Source organism: Papio anubis, chromosome 3, assembly GCF_008728515.1.
Source record: "Papio anubis isolate 15944 chromosome 3, Panubis1.0, whole genome shotgun sequence".
Taxonomy (NCBI): domain Eukaryota; kingdom Metazoa; phylum Chordata; class Mammalia; order Primates; family Cercopithecidae; genus Papio; species Papio anubis.
The window spans coordinates 147,561,266-147,579,600 of record NC_044978.1 but is presented as its reverse complement, the minus strand read 5'-3'; the positions used below and the strand labels follow the sequence as shown (position 1 = coordinate 147,579,600).

Here is an 18,335-nt window from a genome sequence, read left to right as displayed (position 1 = left end):
AGGGCTGCTATGACAAAGTACCATAAACTGGGTTAGTTTCTCATAGTTCTGAAGGCTAGACATCTGAAAGCAAGGCGGTTTTCGGGTCTTGATCTCTCCAAAGCCTCTAGGATTCTTCCTTGCTTATTCCAGCTTCTGGTAGCCCCAGGTGTTCCTTGACTTGTGGTTGCAAAACTCCAGTCTCTCTCTGTGTGTCTTGACATGGCTGCTTTCTCCCTGTGTCTCCACATCACCTTCCCTCCATGCGTGTCTGTGTCCAGATTTCCCTCTGCTTATAAGGACACCAGGCCTATTGGGTTAGAGCATAACCAGTATGACCTCATTCCTAACTCATCACACCAGCAACAACCCTATCTCCAAACAAGGTCACAGTCTGAGGTGCTGGGGGTTAGGACTTCAATATGTCTTTTTGCAGGGGATACAATTCAAACCATACCAGGAAGCAACAGAAACATGTTCCAAAAAATTTAGACAGAAAGGAGGCTTTATGAAAGGCAGTGGGGGAAATGAACCGCTGTGGGGATCCAGCCCCAGAGCTCATGCACACTCTTTTTTTGTTTTTTGAAACTGTGTCTCGCTCTGTCATCCAGGCTGGAGTGCAGTGGCGCAATCTCAGCTCACTGCAGCCTCTGCCTCCCAAGTACAAGCGATTCTCATGCCTCAGCCTCCTGAGTAGCTGGGATTACAGGCGTGGGCCACCACTCTCAGTTAATTTTTGTATTTTTAGTAGAGATGGGGTTTCACCATGTTGGCCAGGCTGGTCTCAAACTCCTGACCTCAAGTGCTCCACCTGCCTCGGCCTCCCAAAGTGCTGGGATTACAGGTGTGACCCACTGTGCCCGGCCTACACATACTCTTTCTAAATGCTGCTATGAATGTGACTCAGTGACAGCAGCAGTTCCTAACCCTGTGTCGTTCCATTCAAAATCCTGGTTCCTGGGTAAAAAGGTTTGAATAGCTCATCAGCATGGGTCACAGGTCCACCTTGGCTTCACTCAGTAGCAACTGGGGTCAGTGTCTCATTGTGCAGACCTACCTGGCTTCTGGGGCACGCCCCCTCCTCCTCCTCAGGCCAAGAGCATTTCTCAAAAGAAATGAGAGATGACCATGGACCTGGCTGTCACCCAAAAAGACACCTGTCCCCCATACTTCTGTCAATGACTCTGTGAAGAAGGGGTAAGCTACGCACTGCCCATTCATTCTGCTGTCAAGAAATCTGACCTGCTTCTCCTGTTTTGTAAAACAGCACCTTTTATGTTGGTCTGATTTCAGGCCTTCAGCCTGTATACAAGCAGAATGACAAGGGAGGTGGAAGCTCATTGATATGATAGGCTGGATAAAATGCATTTGCACCCTCAGTGTGGTCCAAGTTACCTGATGTCCATGGACTTTGATATAAACACTAGGCTTGCAGAGTGGTGTGAGGTCTTAAACCTCCATAAACATGGACTTTGATATAAACACTAGGTTTGCAGAGAGGTGTGAGGTCTTAATCAAGATGGAATAGCTTGGTGACTCCAGTTCCTAAGGCTCTATTGTACCTCTTGTCCCCCTTTTCACAGTTTACTAGGTGAGGAAACTGAGGCGCGGAGGGGTGAATTGATTCTCCCAAGCATCTCAGTAGATCTCCTAATTCCCAGTTGGTTATCCACCAGATACATCAAACAGAGACCAACTCTTTGGTTCTCCGTGTTCGTTTAGGCTTGAGAGTGTGAATGTCTGTGTGCACGTTTGTATGTATTCTATTTTGCGTAATATGTGTTAAACATTAATTTATCTACACGAGTTGGTAGTATTCATGATATTGCTTTTCATTCCTTTTCACATATTGTATCCCAGCACAGTGCTTCTCAAACCTTAAGGTGCACATGAGTCACCTGGAGATGTTGTTAAAATGAAGATTGTTATTCAGTAGGTCTGGGATGAGGCTGAGATTCTGTATTTCTAGTAAGCAGTCAGGTGATAACAATGTTCCTGATCCATGGTCCGTATTTTATGTAGCAAGGCTGTAGCAGATGGCTGTGCACTTGAACTTACATATATTTATATATACACACACATGTACAAGTGTTTGCATGAACAAAATTGGGACTACACAGTTTATCATTATGGGGAAGAAAAACCTGAATCTAAAATAGAATTTAGAAAGGCCATCTCACCACAACAGTACCTCCGATCTTGTGCTGTGATGAATCATTTACATCAAGTCAGTGTTTCTGTTCTCTAAAGCAGTCATTATTCATAACTTGAAGTTAATGAGTGTATATTGCTCTCTAGACTCTATTTAAATTGCTTGCACACCTCATTGATTCTGAAAACCATTGTCATCTTATTGCCCTCATTTGATTATATTTTAGAGGTTTATTGATAATCAAATAAACATGAAAGCAAATACCATAATGGATTTTCTGGTTACTTACTAAAATGACTAGGTTTTTAAACCTAGTCATTTTAAAGAGGTTTCTCCCAAGACTCCATTATGATTTCCCCAGGAAGACATTACTTCACCGTCAGTAGAGTAACGTCAATGAAAGTGGGCTGCTCTGGGAAGATATATTTAATTTATGTATTTTTGTTTACTCTGAACTCTTCCAGGTACTGTAAGAGAAGCTAACTTATAAGATTGCCCTCTCTCTCTCTCCAATCCCTTTAATGGTTTATGGTCTAAGAATAGATTGAACTCTTAGATAGAGAAGACTATTGATTGATAGACCAATAGCATAAGCAAAGATAATGATATCAACTCTGCCTTTCACTTTCATTTTTTCTTTTTAGACGGAGTCTCGCTCTGTCACCCAGGCTGGAGTGCAGTGGCGCGATCTCAGCTCACTGGAACCTCCACCTCCCGGGTTCAAGCAATTCTCCTGCCTCAGCCTCCCAAGTAGCCGGGACTACAGGCACCCACCACCACGCTCAGCTAATTTTTTTGTATTTTTAGTAGAGACAGGGTTTCACCATGTTGGCCAGGCTGGTCTCAAACTCCTGACCTCAGGTGATCCACCCACCTCGGCCTCTCAAAGTGCTGGGATTGCAGGCTTGAGCCACCGCACATGGCCTGTCTTTCACTTTTTGAGCCCCTGCTTTATACCAGGCACTGCACTCTGTGCTTTACATATATTTGCGTTTTTCAAACGTAGATCTGCAGACCTGTTTTCAAGTTGCATTTAAGAATGTCTTAATTTTGCTGCTCTTCTGGGAGATGCCCTATAACCAAGTTTCTATGTTTGCATTTAAAAGAAGAAAGAAAGAAAAAGAAGAGTAGACCAGGGCTTAGACTAGGTTAGGTGAGTGGGGGACTTAGCTGCAAAATGGAAGGGAGCCCAAAAAAGAAACAGAAAAAACCCTCAGGAATCTAGATAGATATTTTAATGAAATATATTTTAAAATAACAATGCCAAAATATTATGATCATCAAAATATCAAAATTTTAAGTAAAGACAGCATCCAACCCTCTGCCTACACAACTCAGCCTCTCTCGCTTCACTCTTATCCCAGACCTGCTATAGAATTTACATCGTGAAAAAGGTCTCAGTTTCCATTTGTAGCTATGTGACCTTAAACAAGTTACTCAGCCTTTCTGATCCCTATTTTCTCCTCTTTAAATTGGGGCTATCATGATACCTGCCTACTTCCTAGGATTTCTATTGCAACTAAATAAGACTAAAAGGGTGCAGCAGCAGGTATGAAGCCTGGTCTGTAGGAAACATTCTGCTTCCTCTCCTCTTCCTCTGTAGGAGATCCCTCAACAAAGCCAGTGTATTACATTTTACGTGCCTGTAGTACGAGCACTAATCTGTCAATTTCATACTTCTGATTCCACAGAGCAACAAGAAGGCCGAGGTCCTCAACCCCATGCTCAGTAGCGTATTGTTAGAGGTAAGTGGTCTCTGGAGAGAAAGTGCTTCTGAATCAAAGTAAATGTTAGAACTGCTTCTTCTTTTTTTTTTTCTTTTGTCTTTCTCCCCCACAGCAAATGTTATTGCAATTCTCAATCTCATCATCAAGTCTTTTTTGAGTATATTTGTGTAGCTCAACCAGCTGTAAACCCTCTGATGAAGCAACAATACCTAATTTTCAAGAATTCCTGATTATAAAAAGAAACGCTAAGCTTGCACGTTATTTCCGTCACTGTTTGCTCGAGCAGAAGCAGATTTCTGCTGCCAAATTTGACACTAGATTTAACACTGTGATTATTGCTGCAATGAGGGGTTATTGCTCATCGGTGATTTTCATAAAAATGGGCACTTCCTTCGATTTAGAATAACCTTTGGTTTAGCTGGGTCTAATCTCCAAGCTGGCAACAATGACCAGGAGAATGTTTAGCCTATGCCCTGTCAATGATAAGGGCACCATCCTCTGTGCCTTCTCACTCTGTGGGCTGCCCACTCACTAGGACTTTGCAGCATCAGCTGTATTGATATAAAGCTGCCCCAGCCAACACTGCTGTGTCTTTGCCAGAAACAGTCGCCTAAGAGAGAAGAAAAGAGGTCCAGGAAGAATTCTCATTCTTGAATCATAGGCACTGTGTTCTACTTGTAGAGGAAAGGTAGAAGATTGGTAGAGGAAAATCTTCTGTTAGGGGCTAAACTATAAGTCACAGCCCAGGGCACCTAGCTGAAGGCACAAGATGTTAACAAGCTAAGTTTGAACATGGGCGATGCATATATCATAGGATTTTGCTTTCTGAGGTGGCTGTCCATTGCAGAATTTGGAAATTACAAAAATTCAGGAGGGCTACTGTATTAGTCCATTTTCACACTGCTGATAAAGACATACCCGAGACTGGGCAATTTCTAAAAGAAATTTAATGAACTCACAATTCCACGTGGCTAGGGAGGCCTCATAGTCGTGGCGGTAGGTGAAAGGCACGTCTCACATGGCTGCAGGCAAAAGAAGAGAGCTTGTGCGAGAAACTCCCGTTTATAAAACCATCAGATCTCATGAGACTTACTATCACAAGAATAGCATGGGAAAGACCTGCCTCCATGATTCAATTACCTCCCACCAGGTGCCTCCCACAACATGTGGAAATTGTGGGAAATTCAAGATGAGATTTGGGTGGTGACACAGCCAAACCATATCAGCTACCTATATATTTATAGCATTGTTTGGGGGACTTGCACCTTACTGTTAAGGAAAACGACAAAGGTACAGAAATAACTAAGTGATGGCACTGAATATTATTGTTTAGGATGCAGCTGCACAGTAGGATGGCATCAGCCAGAAGGAATAGGAGCTGTAGGGGCAGGTCTTGGAGGGACAGACACAGCTAAGAGAAAACCCTGGCAGTCAGAGGCAGAGTGTGGTACAAGAAAAATCTCTCCCTTGGCCACCCAGAAGGCATAAAATTAACTTACCATGTCAGGTATGAGGAATATGAGGTCAAATGTATTTTCTGTTTCCCCAATAGATGTTTTTACATGTTTTAGTTACCCTAACCTTTAAAAGGCCTCTCCATCCAATACTGTGTGTTAGTGCACCACAAAACAGGAATAATAATGTCAGCTATGCCAACCAAGCAAGAAGTACCATGCATAGGAGGATAACAGTGTTCAAATTTGCTGTGAATAACTGCCCAATAATATCTCCAGTTAGCTTTATGTTGACGATTCTTATTTATCGATCTGTAGGGTAGGACAAACTGACCTCCTTCATACTGTGTTTTTGTGTTATTTCAGGGCAGTAGGGTTGATCTGGGAAAGGGATAGATAAGACAGGAAATACCCTGGGCCAAAAATGTACACACACTGATGGATCTTAAAAGTCCACAGAAGTGGCTCACGCCTGTAATCCAGGACTTCGGGAGGCCGAGGCAGGCGGATGACGAATTCAGGAGATCAAGACCATCCTGGCCAACATGGTGAAACCCCGTCTCTACTAAAATACAAACAAATTAGCTGGGCGTGGTGGCACGCGCCTGTAGTCCTAGCTACTCGGGAGGCTGAAGCAGGGGAATCACTTGAACCTGGGAGGCGGAAGTTGCAGTGAACCAAGATCGTGCCTCTACACTCCAGCCTGGTGACAGAGCAAGACTCCATCTCAAAAAAAAAAAAAAAAAATCCATGAAAATGATTTGCCTTATCTCGAGTGAATTATTCTCTCTGTTAGTATAGATAATTGAGAGCTGGACATGCCCCATCCAAAAGCATGTGTTTACACTTGCTTTAAGCACCAACATTGCAAGATAAATACAATCCAGTATTGGGGAGTGGGTTGAAGAGGGGGGACATTATCCAATTGGAAGAATTGTCAAGGTTGAACTATGAAAATAACCCTTCAATCTCATTTTTCTCCTCTCGCAGGGCTGCAACAGCACGACGTACATACAGGATGCCTTCCAGCTGCTGCTGCCTGTTCTGCAGGTCTCACATATCCAGACCAGTTGTTTGAAAGCACAGCCATGACCTGGCCAGACTCCATCTAGTTAAAGGAGACAGCTGGCCGCCTTGCCTCAATATGTACCATTTAAGGGGATGTTCTCTGTGCACCTGGCCACAGACACCCATTTGAGGACACTACAAGCAATTTTGCACAGACAATATTGAGAATGCAAATTTAGAGAGAGTTATCATTTCTCTCAATGTGTATAATTATTTTTACAAACAATTGTGTTTTCTTTAAGTTAATTTAAACTTACACGGCTTATATTGAAAATTTCCTTTCATCTGAAATTTATTTACAAATATTCATGTTCATTTTCCTGGTTAAGCATGCTGTATTTAGAAATTCATGGGCAGACCTTAGACTTTTTTTTTTAATCCTTTAAATTTCAACCTTTAAATGTTCCGTTCTTATAGTATTACTTTAAATCAATTCTAAAACTGAACTTTGTTTTGTTACATAAATGTCGCAGGCAAAAATAACACTACTTATAGATTTTACCTATTATGGTAAAAAAAGGAACATATGGTCATTCTTTTTTTTTTTTTTTTTTTTTTGAGATGGAGTCTCGCTCTATCACCAGGCTGGAGTGCGTTGGCACAAGCTCGGCTCACTGCAGCCTCCTCCTCCTGGGTTCAAGTGATTCTCCTGCCTCAGCCTCCTGAGTAGCTGGGACTACAGGCATGCGCCACCAGGCCCAGCCAATTTTTTTTTTTTTTTTGTATTTTTAGTAGAGACGGGGTTTCACTATGTTGGCCAGGATGGTCTCGATTTCCTGACCTCATGGTCCCCCGCCTCGGCCTCCCAAAGTGCTGGGATTACAGGCATGAGCCACTGCGCCCAGCCAGTCATTCATTCTTGCAACAAGCATTTATTGAGCACCTACTATGTGCTCACAGTAAAGAAACCTGATCTTATCCCAGTAGAGGTAGATATTCTGAAAGAGAATAATTCTTAAACTGCTTAAAGAAGTCCCTACCCCCAGGCCACAGACCAGTACCAGTCCATGGTCTGTTAGGAACCAGGCCGCACAGCAGGGGGTGAGCGGTGGGTGAGTGAGCACAGCTTCATCTGTATTTACAGCTGCTCCCCATAGCTTGCATTACCACCTGAGCTCCGCCTCCTGTCAGATCAGCAGCAGCGACATTAGAGTCTCATAGGAGTGTGAACCCTGTTGTGAACTGCACATGCTCGGTTGTGTGCTCCTTGTGAGAATCTAATGCCTGATGAATCTGAACCTAATACCTGATGATCTGAGGTTGAACAGTTTCATGCCGAAACCATCCCCCACCCCCATCCTGCTACCCCCAGTCCGTGAAAAAATTGTCTTCCATGAAACTGGTCCCTGGTACCAAAAAGGTTGGGGACCACTGGCTTAAAATACCAATAAACTTTTAAACCCTAAAAACTTTGAAGAACAAGGTAAATTCGTGGGGTTTTTTTAATGTCCTACCCTTTAATTTGTTGTATTTTCCTATACTCTTTACACTATTTTATCCCGAACTATATATATGAGGTGAAAATATATATGAAAAGGGATACTGAAGAGTATTTAGTTTAAAATTAATTTCTTATGATCACAAGCACATGATGGCATAATTACAAAGCTTGGAAATATTCAGATAGAAAATCAAAGGTGTTTCAATACAGTAGAATCCCAGGACTGCATTTTAAAATCGCTTCACAGATCACACTCGCTGGTGGCAAACATCGTCATCGTTGCCGAAGGACAGAAAATACTGATGTGTGTTTTCACTAACCGGTATATTGATCCATGAGAGGCTGCACAGAAGACCATGCAGCCAGGAGGTGCATTGTCAGTGGCTGCTTCTCCTGAGCGCCACACCTTCGTTGCAGCTGCGTGTTCTATAGAACACACGTGCTTCACAGCACCATGGGCATCCCTACAGGCACTGTCACGTGAAGCCTTGCCTAGTAGCTCCCTCCAGGGCAAATGAAGCTCATAGTTTTGCAAGGGGGAAACCTCTTGTTCACATTTGCTTTGATTCCCCTGATGGAGTAGACTGCCTTTGTTCCATACAGGCAAAGTAGGGATATTTTAATATCATCCTACTTCTTATTAGCATTTCATTCATTTCATTTGTCTATGTACTGTATTTCATTTGTATGTCTCCTGAAACATCGAAATGGAAAACATAAGAACACTTTATGTACAATCTGGAAAAAACTACCTGAGAAATCAATTAAAGATTTTTCCCCTTTTCTGATTGCCAGAAATGCTTTTGTTACTAAGGCTAGAGAATGATTAACTGATGAAAATGTTGCATTTACCTCTTCATCAATTTTAGACTTTTTATGTGTAGAGCAGAGGAAATGATTTAGCTTTACAATTTCTTCACATCGGTTTTTTGTTGTCATTTTGTTTTTTGCATCAGATGGGTTTAGACATTAACTGGAAATGTAAAAGAGAAACAAGTGGTGGGGCACAGTGGCTCACACCTGTCATCCCAGCACTTTGGGAGGCTGAGGTGTGCGGATTACCTGAGGTCAGGAGTTCGAGACCAGCCTGGCCGACATGGTAAAACCCTGTCTCTGCTAAAAATACAAAAAAAAAAAAAAAAAAAAAAAAAAAAGCCGGATGTGGTGGTTCGCGCCTGTAATCCCATCTACTCAGGAGGCTGAGGCACGAGAATCGTTTGAGCCCGGGTGGCAGAGGTTGCAGTGAGCCATGATGCACCACTGCACTCCAGTCTGGGCAGCAGAGGGAGACGCTGTCTCAACTAAAAAAATAAAAAGGGAGAGAAAAAGGAAAACAAGTATTTTTCAAGGAGCTAGAATCCCAGATTTAGACTTTAAGCCTAACAGCACCTGTGTAGTGTGTCCATAGCAAAAACTTTAATGATAAAATGAAATATAAATGTTTAAAAGAATAAGAGATAATTATTGAAAAGAAGTAGTTGGTGTCATTGGCATTGCACTTACCTTCTAATGCTGGAGTGTCTAAGGTTGCCAGGTGAACACAGGCTGAGAGAGGATTCCCTGGGCCTAGTTCCATAGTCTGCGAATTACATTATATAAGAGAGAATAATCACTTAAAATAGATCCACCCTCTAGGATTTCTTTCAATACTGTTTTTCACCATCACTTTTAAATAATTGCTTCTTTGCTTTGCTTTAAAACTTGGCAAAGCGCAGGATCCAGATTTGTGCAAATGTCAGTCAGTTACTAAATGAATGATTTAACAGGCTTACCTTGGAAGTTTTTTATTCCTTCAATAATCCTTTACATAAATTGGGTTCATTTCATTCTATGCAATTACCCTGAACAAGCATGCCAGGTTTTTCTTAACATCAAGTGCAAAATAAGTTCTAGTCTAAATAATGAATGTAGGCCTGTGCCTATGTCTTATTAAATAAGAAGCATCAAAAGCGGGTCTCAAATTCAAAGTAAAATGAGTTCGAGAAAAACTGCTTTCAGGTATTGATACAGACAGATCGAAGGGCAAAATGGAGTCCCAAATCTTAAAGCATAGGCCTTAGCTTAAATATCGTACCCCACCGAGAAGAGAAGGCTCTGTTTTCTCCGTGTGTCACCCTGGGCTGCACATCAATCTCATAGCTAAATGAGCAGTGCGATGAGCTGAGGACCTGGCAGGGGTGAGTGAGGATGTGCTACAGCCTCAGCAGTACCAGCTAAGGAACTATGGAGCTCAGCTGAGGGCTCAGAGGGGATGAAGGAAGTTCCAGCCTTGGGCAGGCTGAAGGAAAGTGCTGAATACAAGGAAGAGGCCTGAATAGGGAAATAAGAGCGTTCCTCAGTGGTTTGTAGAGATCAGCTTCCCCAAGGTGCTCAGATACCTGGAAAGTCACCTTCTGCACAGGCAGGCCATGCTGTTTTCATGTTAGAAATAAAGGCAGACAGATTCCAATCACAGCCATCCCAGAGGTCCAGGATATAACATCTCAGGGAAGCAATTCAGCAAAAATTTGAAATGAACATTAATTTCTCATCTTTCCTAAAAACGTGTGTGTGTGTTCGCGCGCGCGCGTGTGTGTGTGTGTTGAACAGATGGGGTTGATCATAATACATGACTTCAAATGATATTTAATGTTTTATAAACGCAATTATTTTTCAGGGTCGAGCTAGTTTTTCTATAATGTAAAAATTGCCCTCTGATCTTCCTCCTAAGTAAGCGTGCCCTACATTTTGATATGCAGATCCAGGCTTCAACTTGGTGTCTTAAATTACTGTGTTTGTAAAGGCTCATCAGAAGAGAGCATACTGAAAATCCATTTTAGAGCTTCAATTTCGCTCTGGTTTTGTAGTCGATTAGAATTCATAAAAACATAGGAGTGTATTCAGACCAGCCATTCTTCCCATTAAAAAAAAAAAAAGATACAGTTAACCATGTGTTTTATCTAGATTATCTCATCACTTATGCAAGTTTATGTTCATTTGCTGTATGTCCGTCCATACTGGATGCTGCACTAGAATGTCTACTGCTATCCAATTCTGAGGAAAGACACCATTCTCTCTCTCTCTTTCTCTTTCTTTCTCTTCTTTCTTCTTTCTTTTCTTTTTTCTTTTTTTTTTGAGACACACTGTCACTCTGTCCCTTAGGCTGGAGTGCAGTAGTGCAATCTCAGCTCGCTGCAACCTCCACCTCCCGGGTTCAAGCCATTCTGCCTCAGCCTCCCGAGTAGCTGGGATTACAGGTGCCCACCACCACACCCAGCTAATTTTTGTATTTGTTTAGTAGAGACAGGGTTTCACCATGTTGGCCAGGCTGGTCTCGAACTCCTGAGCTCATGTGATCCACCCGCTTCAGCCTCCCAAAGTCCTGGGATTACAGGCATGAGCCACTGCACCCGGCCTTTTTTTTTTCTTAGACCCTGAAAATAATCTGAATTATTCTACCCTTTGAGCATTTTACCTTTAGCAATGATTAAATCATTCCACCCCAAACAGTAGGAAATGTATTAATGGTATTTCTGCTATTTCTAGTGTCTGGGGTCATCATAGACCAGGAATAGAAGCTGATTATGAATTTTGTGTTGGCATTTAAACTACATTTACCTTTGGATCAGAGTGAATTTTTCTCCGCCTGAGCTGTCAGCCAAAAAGCAATTGGATTATATCAGCCTGTGGTCACTGCTGACTCACTTGACAGGATTGTCTCTTGTATTAGTCTCAAAGGAATTCTATATTGCAAAAGAAGAATATGTTTATTTCTTAAATGCCTTCACTGAGTGCAGAAGTTTAGGGTGATCCAGAGATGTTCTATCTCCCTGCCCTGGGTTTCACCACGAGGCTTGGAAGCTGCCACTTGGAAGGAAAAGCAAGCGTGGAAGCCAAGGCCAGATGGATGAAACCTGGGCAAAAAACAAGGCTAAGCTTCTGCCTCTGAGTCTCTGCCATCTTTATCCTTTTTCTCTCTTAGGATTTTTTTTTTTTTTGACAGTCACCAAGTACCTGTCTTCCAGGATCAGCTTTTAACATCCTGCCCCTCTTTTCCATATCTCTTATTTCCCTTCTCTTCCTCTACATTTTTTTTGTCTTATTTCACCATTAACCAGAAAACAATTGGTACAAAAGATTCAGTCATAATCACTAACATGCATTTACTGTGTGCTGGGCATTGTGCTGAGGATTTTATTTGCATTATCCCACTTCATCTCCATAATCACCCTATTAGGTAGATATTATTATCATCTCCCTGCACAAATGAGAACATTGAGACCCAGAGACATTATCTACCTCATCCAGAATTACACAACTAGCAAAAAAAAAAAAGAGCCAGGATTCAAACCCAGCTCCGTTCAGCCTGACTAGCTAGTGTTTTTAAACTATTAGAGCCTCCCAACAAAACAGAAATGTAACATGGTTATTTTTGGAGACACCTGAATGCTTAGATTAGCTCTAAGGTAGATTTGAGTTGTGAGGTAGATTTGTAGCTGAAAGGTTTGGTTGTCGGCTTTGGTTGTTTCCATGCAACTGAGAACAAACTGAGACTAAAGAGACACAGAATGAAGCCACGCGAGGTTATTTGGCCCCTGGGTGGTTCTCACCACAGGCCTCTTCATCATTTCACAGACACTTACATCAAGCAGTTTCCCGGTCATCATCAACACAGCATCCTGTCTCACAGGTGACTTTGATATCACAAAAACATCTCCATTTCCTTCTCGCTTCCCCTTCTCCGGTGCCAAGGAAGCCAATTTGTACATTACCACCTTCCTGAAAATCCTTAACCCTCTACTACCTTCCCGAAGCGTGGAGTTTTTTACTTATCTAGACAGCCTTTAAGCTGAATCTTCAGTACCAAGCCCTGTGAGATACTGATGGATGTTTAAAGAAGTACTGAATAATGCCTTTCTACCCCTAAACTTGTTTCCTGCTAAGCCCAGGAATGCATGATCGCGGTGGCAGTGATAGTGATGTGATGATGGTGGCATACTTACTGATTATTTGCTGTGTTTCAGACACGAAGCATAGCGCCTCTACCTCTACAATCTCATTTAATCCTCCATGTCAACCTTAGGAGATAGCTACTATTATTATCATTTCCATTTTACAGGCAGAAAATGAAGCTCAGAGAGATTGAGTGATCTGCCTATGATTATCCGACTAAGAATTAGAAAAGCCGGGATTTATATCCAAGCAGTATATAGAATTCTAGACATAGCCATGGAGAAGCAGACACCTGGTCATAAAGAAGAAAATTTACTCATTTTTTTCTGGGGCTGAGTTCCCCTCTTTCAGCTAATATCTGGGCTCCCCCTCCCCACTCTCTATCCTGTGGCTTCAGGCGGAGACAGATTACTCCACCCATCTCTCTGTCAGAGAGCCAACCACGTTTCTCCTGCCAGCACCCCTGATCCCAGGAGAAAATGAGTGCCCTGTATGCCCTGGTCTCCCTCAGGTTATAAACCTTGTATGTTGAGGGATTCATTTCTCATTGAAAAAGATGATCGCCTTTTGACATTTCTGCAGGAGAGTTCTAGTCAACTCTCCTTGGGAAAAAAAATTCCACTGGTGGGAAGCGATAAAGGCCAAGAACCCAAATGATGAACTGCAGGACAGAAAGACTCCGGTCTTTTCTCTGTCGGAAAAAATCATTTGTACCCACAGGGTATCTTAGTTAGGAAGGCTTTTCCTCCAGACATCCCATCGGCTTCCTCCCTCGCTTCTTGAAGGTGTTTATTCAAAAACCACCTTTTGAATAAAGCACCTGTCCCGCCTTCGTGTTTTTTCTCTTTGGGACATACCACTGTCTAACATCCTTTATATCCCACTGATTTGTCTGTTATGTGCCTTGCACAAGGATGTAGATTCCAGGAGAGGAGGGATTTTTCTGTGTTTTGTTCTTTACCATATTCCCAGCACCCACAGCCATGCTTGGCAAATAGTCGGTGCTTGATAATTATTTGTTGAATTAACCAAATAGGTCAAAGTCTTCTGTGTGTAATTTGTAAATGCTGAATGAGAGAATGGAAGTAACTGTAGTATAGGGTAATTCATGGGAAAATATCTGGTTGAGTTACATTAGGAAATGTTAACTATGAAGTAATGGTGCTCATTTTAATGGTGTTTGGTGGTATAGCATAAATGGGTATGATTGGGGAGCTTAGAAATGAGTAAGATTTTTCCCAATAAAATTAATACAATGTACTCTTTTTTACTTTGAAGAATTTGCTGTTTGAGGGGTCTTTCAAGATTCTTCAGGGTTAGGTAGACTGCAGTGAAAATTCAGAAGCCCTAAAGAAGTTAACGGTGGTGCACCAATACTCTGGAATATTATGCAACAGTAAAAACAAATAAAAAGAATGGAATAGATCCCTGTAGTGACAGCTCCAAGATGTGTAACTGAGTGAAAAAAAAAGAAGCTGTAGTATATTTGTCTACAATAACATATTTGTACACACACAAATACTACATACACACACACACACACACACACACACACGCACCCCGCTAGAAGATCTGGAAGGATACATATGAAACTGTTAACATGGCTTATAACCAGAAGTGAAAGGGGGTTCCATATGTGGGGGAAAACATCAGAATTTCACAATAATCAAAAGGGACTGCAATGTTATTTGCAATACTTATGTTTGTATAATGAAACGTATTAATGGATGACTTACATAACTAAATTTTTAGAAATCAAAACAGGAAGCAAAAGAAATTGCTTCTGATCAGGGAGGTAAAAGGATAGGGCCCTGCCAGAGGCAGAAAGTGTAATGTAAAAATACACAGATTGTTTTTCACTAGAAGAGCCAGAAGTGTCCATGAGAGTGTCTAAATGATTTGAATTTGTCATCAACGTGCCTGTAAGTTTCTAACATAAAGTTGATGACTCTACAAATCTCTCCTTGCTTTCCTCAGAAAAGCCCAAACCATGTATTTCAAATGTATAATTTGTAAAGATTGTGATGATGTGCGCAGAAAAATTTGTCATTTCCATCTCATTGAAAAAGGCTTCTCACTTCCTTAGCCAGATCGTCTCTCTAATCCTCAGACTAAACCTGAACAGCTCTGGGATACATAATGACTACAGAAGCAATTTCAGAAACTTCTGGAGGGAAGCATCGCACAAATGAATGATTCTGTGGTTCGAATTATTAGCTTGATGCCCAGATGCATATCATATTTGCAAGAGGCAGTTTACAATCTGCTCATCTTGACAAATGCAGCACAAGGGGATCTAACTCCCTGCATTTGCAATTTCTGTCTCTCCCTCTCCAAATTTATAGTGAAATTGTAGACACCAGTAATGTGTCAGGGTTGAGTGAACTGAGGTCTCTGCTGTGCTCTCACAGCTCCATTTCACTCAAAGGAGAGTAATAAATGGAAAGCAACAAAAAAGTCTCAGCAGATAATGAATCTGCGTCCTAATGACCTTCCCAAACTACAAAATGGATTTGTGATTTACTTGCTATTGCCCAAACCATTTGGTGCCTGTAGTGAGGTGTTAAAGTATTTTGGACATTTTAGACCACAAATGTGCATTTTAAGCAGTTCCTCAATGATTCAAGAAGGCTCCGAAATACCTTTTCCTGTCAAGGTAAAATTTTCCATCAATGACAGTGGAAGACATGTTTCCACTTCCCTGTTTACTGCCTTGATAATGATGTGATTGATTACTAAGGAGTCTTGGTCTGTTCTGCAGACCCTGGGACTACAGTGTGGCCATTTATATAAGATATGGATGTTACAAGCCAATGTGTGGTATAACACATCTGTCTTTATTTTAAAACCACTTGGTCTCTGGCAAGGATTGTAGAGTGGAGGCTCACATTTATTCAAGGGAAGTCATGTGCAAAATAACATATTTGTTTGCTGAACAGGTCTGTCACTTGCTGGTCATCTCCATCTGGGTTTGCTGCAAAGGAAGCAGTTGATCAGTCGCTACTAGGGCATCAATACCAAATAGGAATAATACATATGAAATGGTCTGAAATTAGTAGGCTTTAGAAATGAAAAGCAGCTAGGCACGGTGGCTCATGCCTATAACCCCAACACTGTGGGAGGCTGAGGCGAGAGGATTGCTTGAGCCCAGCAGTTCGAGGCTGCACTAAGCTACAATTGTACCACTGAACTCCAGCCTGGAATGCAGAGGGAAATCCTGTTTCTAAAATTTAAAAAAAAAAAAAAAAAAAAAAAAAGGCTCATTGATTTTTAAAGATCTCTACGTATTACATCCAAATGTTGCCTTTTTTTTCATGCCAGAGCTAAAATGGAAATAAGTCATGAGATAAAGTAAAAGAGAACATCTATTGATTTTCATGAACTCATACTTTTTATTCATTTAATCACCTCTATCCATATGTTCATCCAGTCAGTCCACAAACATTTATTACAACTGTTGTACACTTGCCCAAGTAAAATAAAGTTCAGTTTGAAATTCACTTTGCACTTCTTTCATCCAAAATTATATATTAGCTTGAGCAAAGCAATCCACTGGCTATATCTAGGGCATATCTAGGGCTTCTGCAACCACCCACTGTGTGCTGATGACATTCAAATTTCTACATGGAGCCCAGATATCACTCTTGAATTCCAGCTTTATCGTCAACTTCCTACCAGACCCTGGTTCATCAGTGTTTAAGTGTCCCGCTAAACTTAATCGAAACACATCCAAATGGAATTCACCCTCTTTCCCTCTCCTCTTATTCTCTATCTGAGCTGGATGTATAGTGTGGCCTCTGCCAGAAGCTCAGCTATAGCCATAGATTGTTGCTTTTCCTCACCCTCAACACACCGTCAGTTTCGAAGTACTCTTAACTACTCCTTTGTGTATCTTCCTGCATCCCATTGCCTCGGTCTTGCTTCACTTTCTTCTCATCCTTCCCGCAAACTAGCACGATAGATACCAGCCTGGTCTCAGTACAGGTCTCAGTTCCCTTCCGAACCATCCATGACAGCAGTGTCAGCATAGTCTCTCAGCAACTGCAGATCTGGTTATTCCTCTGTTTCAGACCTTCACTGGCTCACCCCAGCATTCAGGAAGATGCCCAAACCAGGCCCTTTACGGCCCGGCCCCTGGTTATCTTTTCAGGCACCTCCTACAAGACTCCAGTGTAAAATCCTCAGAAATCCTTGTGAGTTATCCCTTGCACCATGAGCCCTCTCACCTCGATAGAGTGGCAATTTAACTCATGCAGCTACAACTATGCATTGATTAGAGACCCTGAGGGACTCAGATGAATTGAAAGATTCAATAGTATTGATGTCATAGACCAATGCATTCATAAAATCAGCATAGCATCATTAGCACAAATGAAACTGGAGTTAATGGAATGTATCCTGGACTGGATTGTTTTTTAATTTGGCTGGGGTACCACTCCTAAAGAGTAAATGAAATTCCACATGTCAGCCAGGCGTGGTGACTCACACCTATAATCCCAGCATTTTGGGAGGCCGAGGCGGGCGGATCACGAGGTCAGGAGTTCAAGAGCAGCCTGGCCACATGATGAAACCCCATCTCTACCAAAAATGTAAAAAATTAGCCTGGTGTGGTGGCGCGCACCTGTAATCCCAGCTACTCGGAGGCTGAGGTAGGAGAATTGCTCAAACTTGGTTGGTGGAGGTTGCAGTGAGCCGCACCACTGCACTCCAGCCTGGGCAACAGAGCAAGACTCCGTCTCAAAAAAAAAAAAAAAAAAAAAAAGAAATTCCACGTGTCCTCCTCTGTCTCAGTATTCTTACAGTGGTGATTCAAGAACTGCTTTTTAGGGAAAACTGGAAAGAAAACACAATGAATTTTTCTAGAAAATGTGTTTGCTTAGCCATTAATAAACTTGTTTTTCCTTAACCATCAGGACTTAGTTTGTTATTATGCATTGGAACTCTCCAAGAGAGGGCTTTAAGGAGCAGCTTTTCTCCAGGTTGAACAGGGAAGCCTGGTTTCAGAGCACTGATTAATAGCTCCCCATAGTGATTTTCTTTGAATGCAATCTGGCTTCCCTGTATTCCAAAGTAATAAATCATTCTTTCAGCTGTGCAGTAGCAGTTAAGGACTACCTGCTTAATCTTTAATTGGTTAAGTAGTTACAAGCTCAAATTATATGGTATAAAAATATTGCAATAGATCACAGTATTGTCAATTTTCTCCTACAGAACTCTGACATTCTCAAACGTAACAAAGCTCACCTCTCTCACATTAATGACTGAAATGTACTTGGAATAGAGAATGGCATAGTTATTATTTGCAAAGAAAGTATACTTCTGTCTCCTGAATGTCAGGAACACACACGTCATGTGCACGTGAGTGTGTGTGTGTGAGTGTGTGTGTGTGTTGGAGGACATGTAGACCTTGAACTGGGGCTTCATTTTCTGTACATCACTGATGAAGTAGCTTTATATGTGTTCCCTTCACCCCAGTCAACTTATCTTTTAACTAATCCTGTAAGGATCATTTAACTTATCCTTACCAGATGTGTCTCCTCCTCCAGGAAGTCTTCCCTCACTTCCGTCTTCTACCTAGATTC

At 41.8% G+C, this 18,335-nt stretch overlaps 1 protein-coding gene across 2 annotated transcripts in view; it reads left to right on the top strand.

Moving 5' to 3' along the window:
* The window catches only part of FAM114A1 (family with sequence similarity 114 member A1), a 78,304-nt gene extending 69,700 nt beyond the window's left edge, over nucleotides 1-8,604 (top strand). For both annotated transcript variants that reach the window (XM_003898584.3, XM_021938358.2), the window contains 2 exons: nucleotides 3,823-3,876; nucleotides 6,303-8,604. In XM_003898584.3, coding sequence (XP_003898633.1) covers nucleotides 3,823-3,876; nucleotides 6,303-6,404 — 156 coding nt within the window. In that variant the 3' untranslated portion in view covers nucleotides 6,405-8,604. The remainder of the gene's footprint in view (nucleotides 1-3,822; nucleotides 3,877-6,302) is intronic.
* The last annotated feature ends 9,731 nt before the right edge of the window (nucleotides 8,605-18,335 follow it).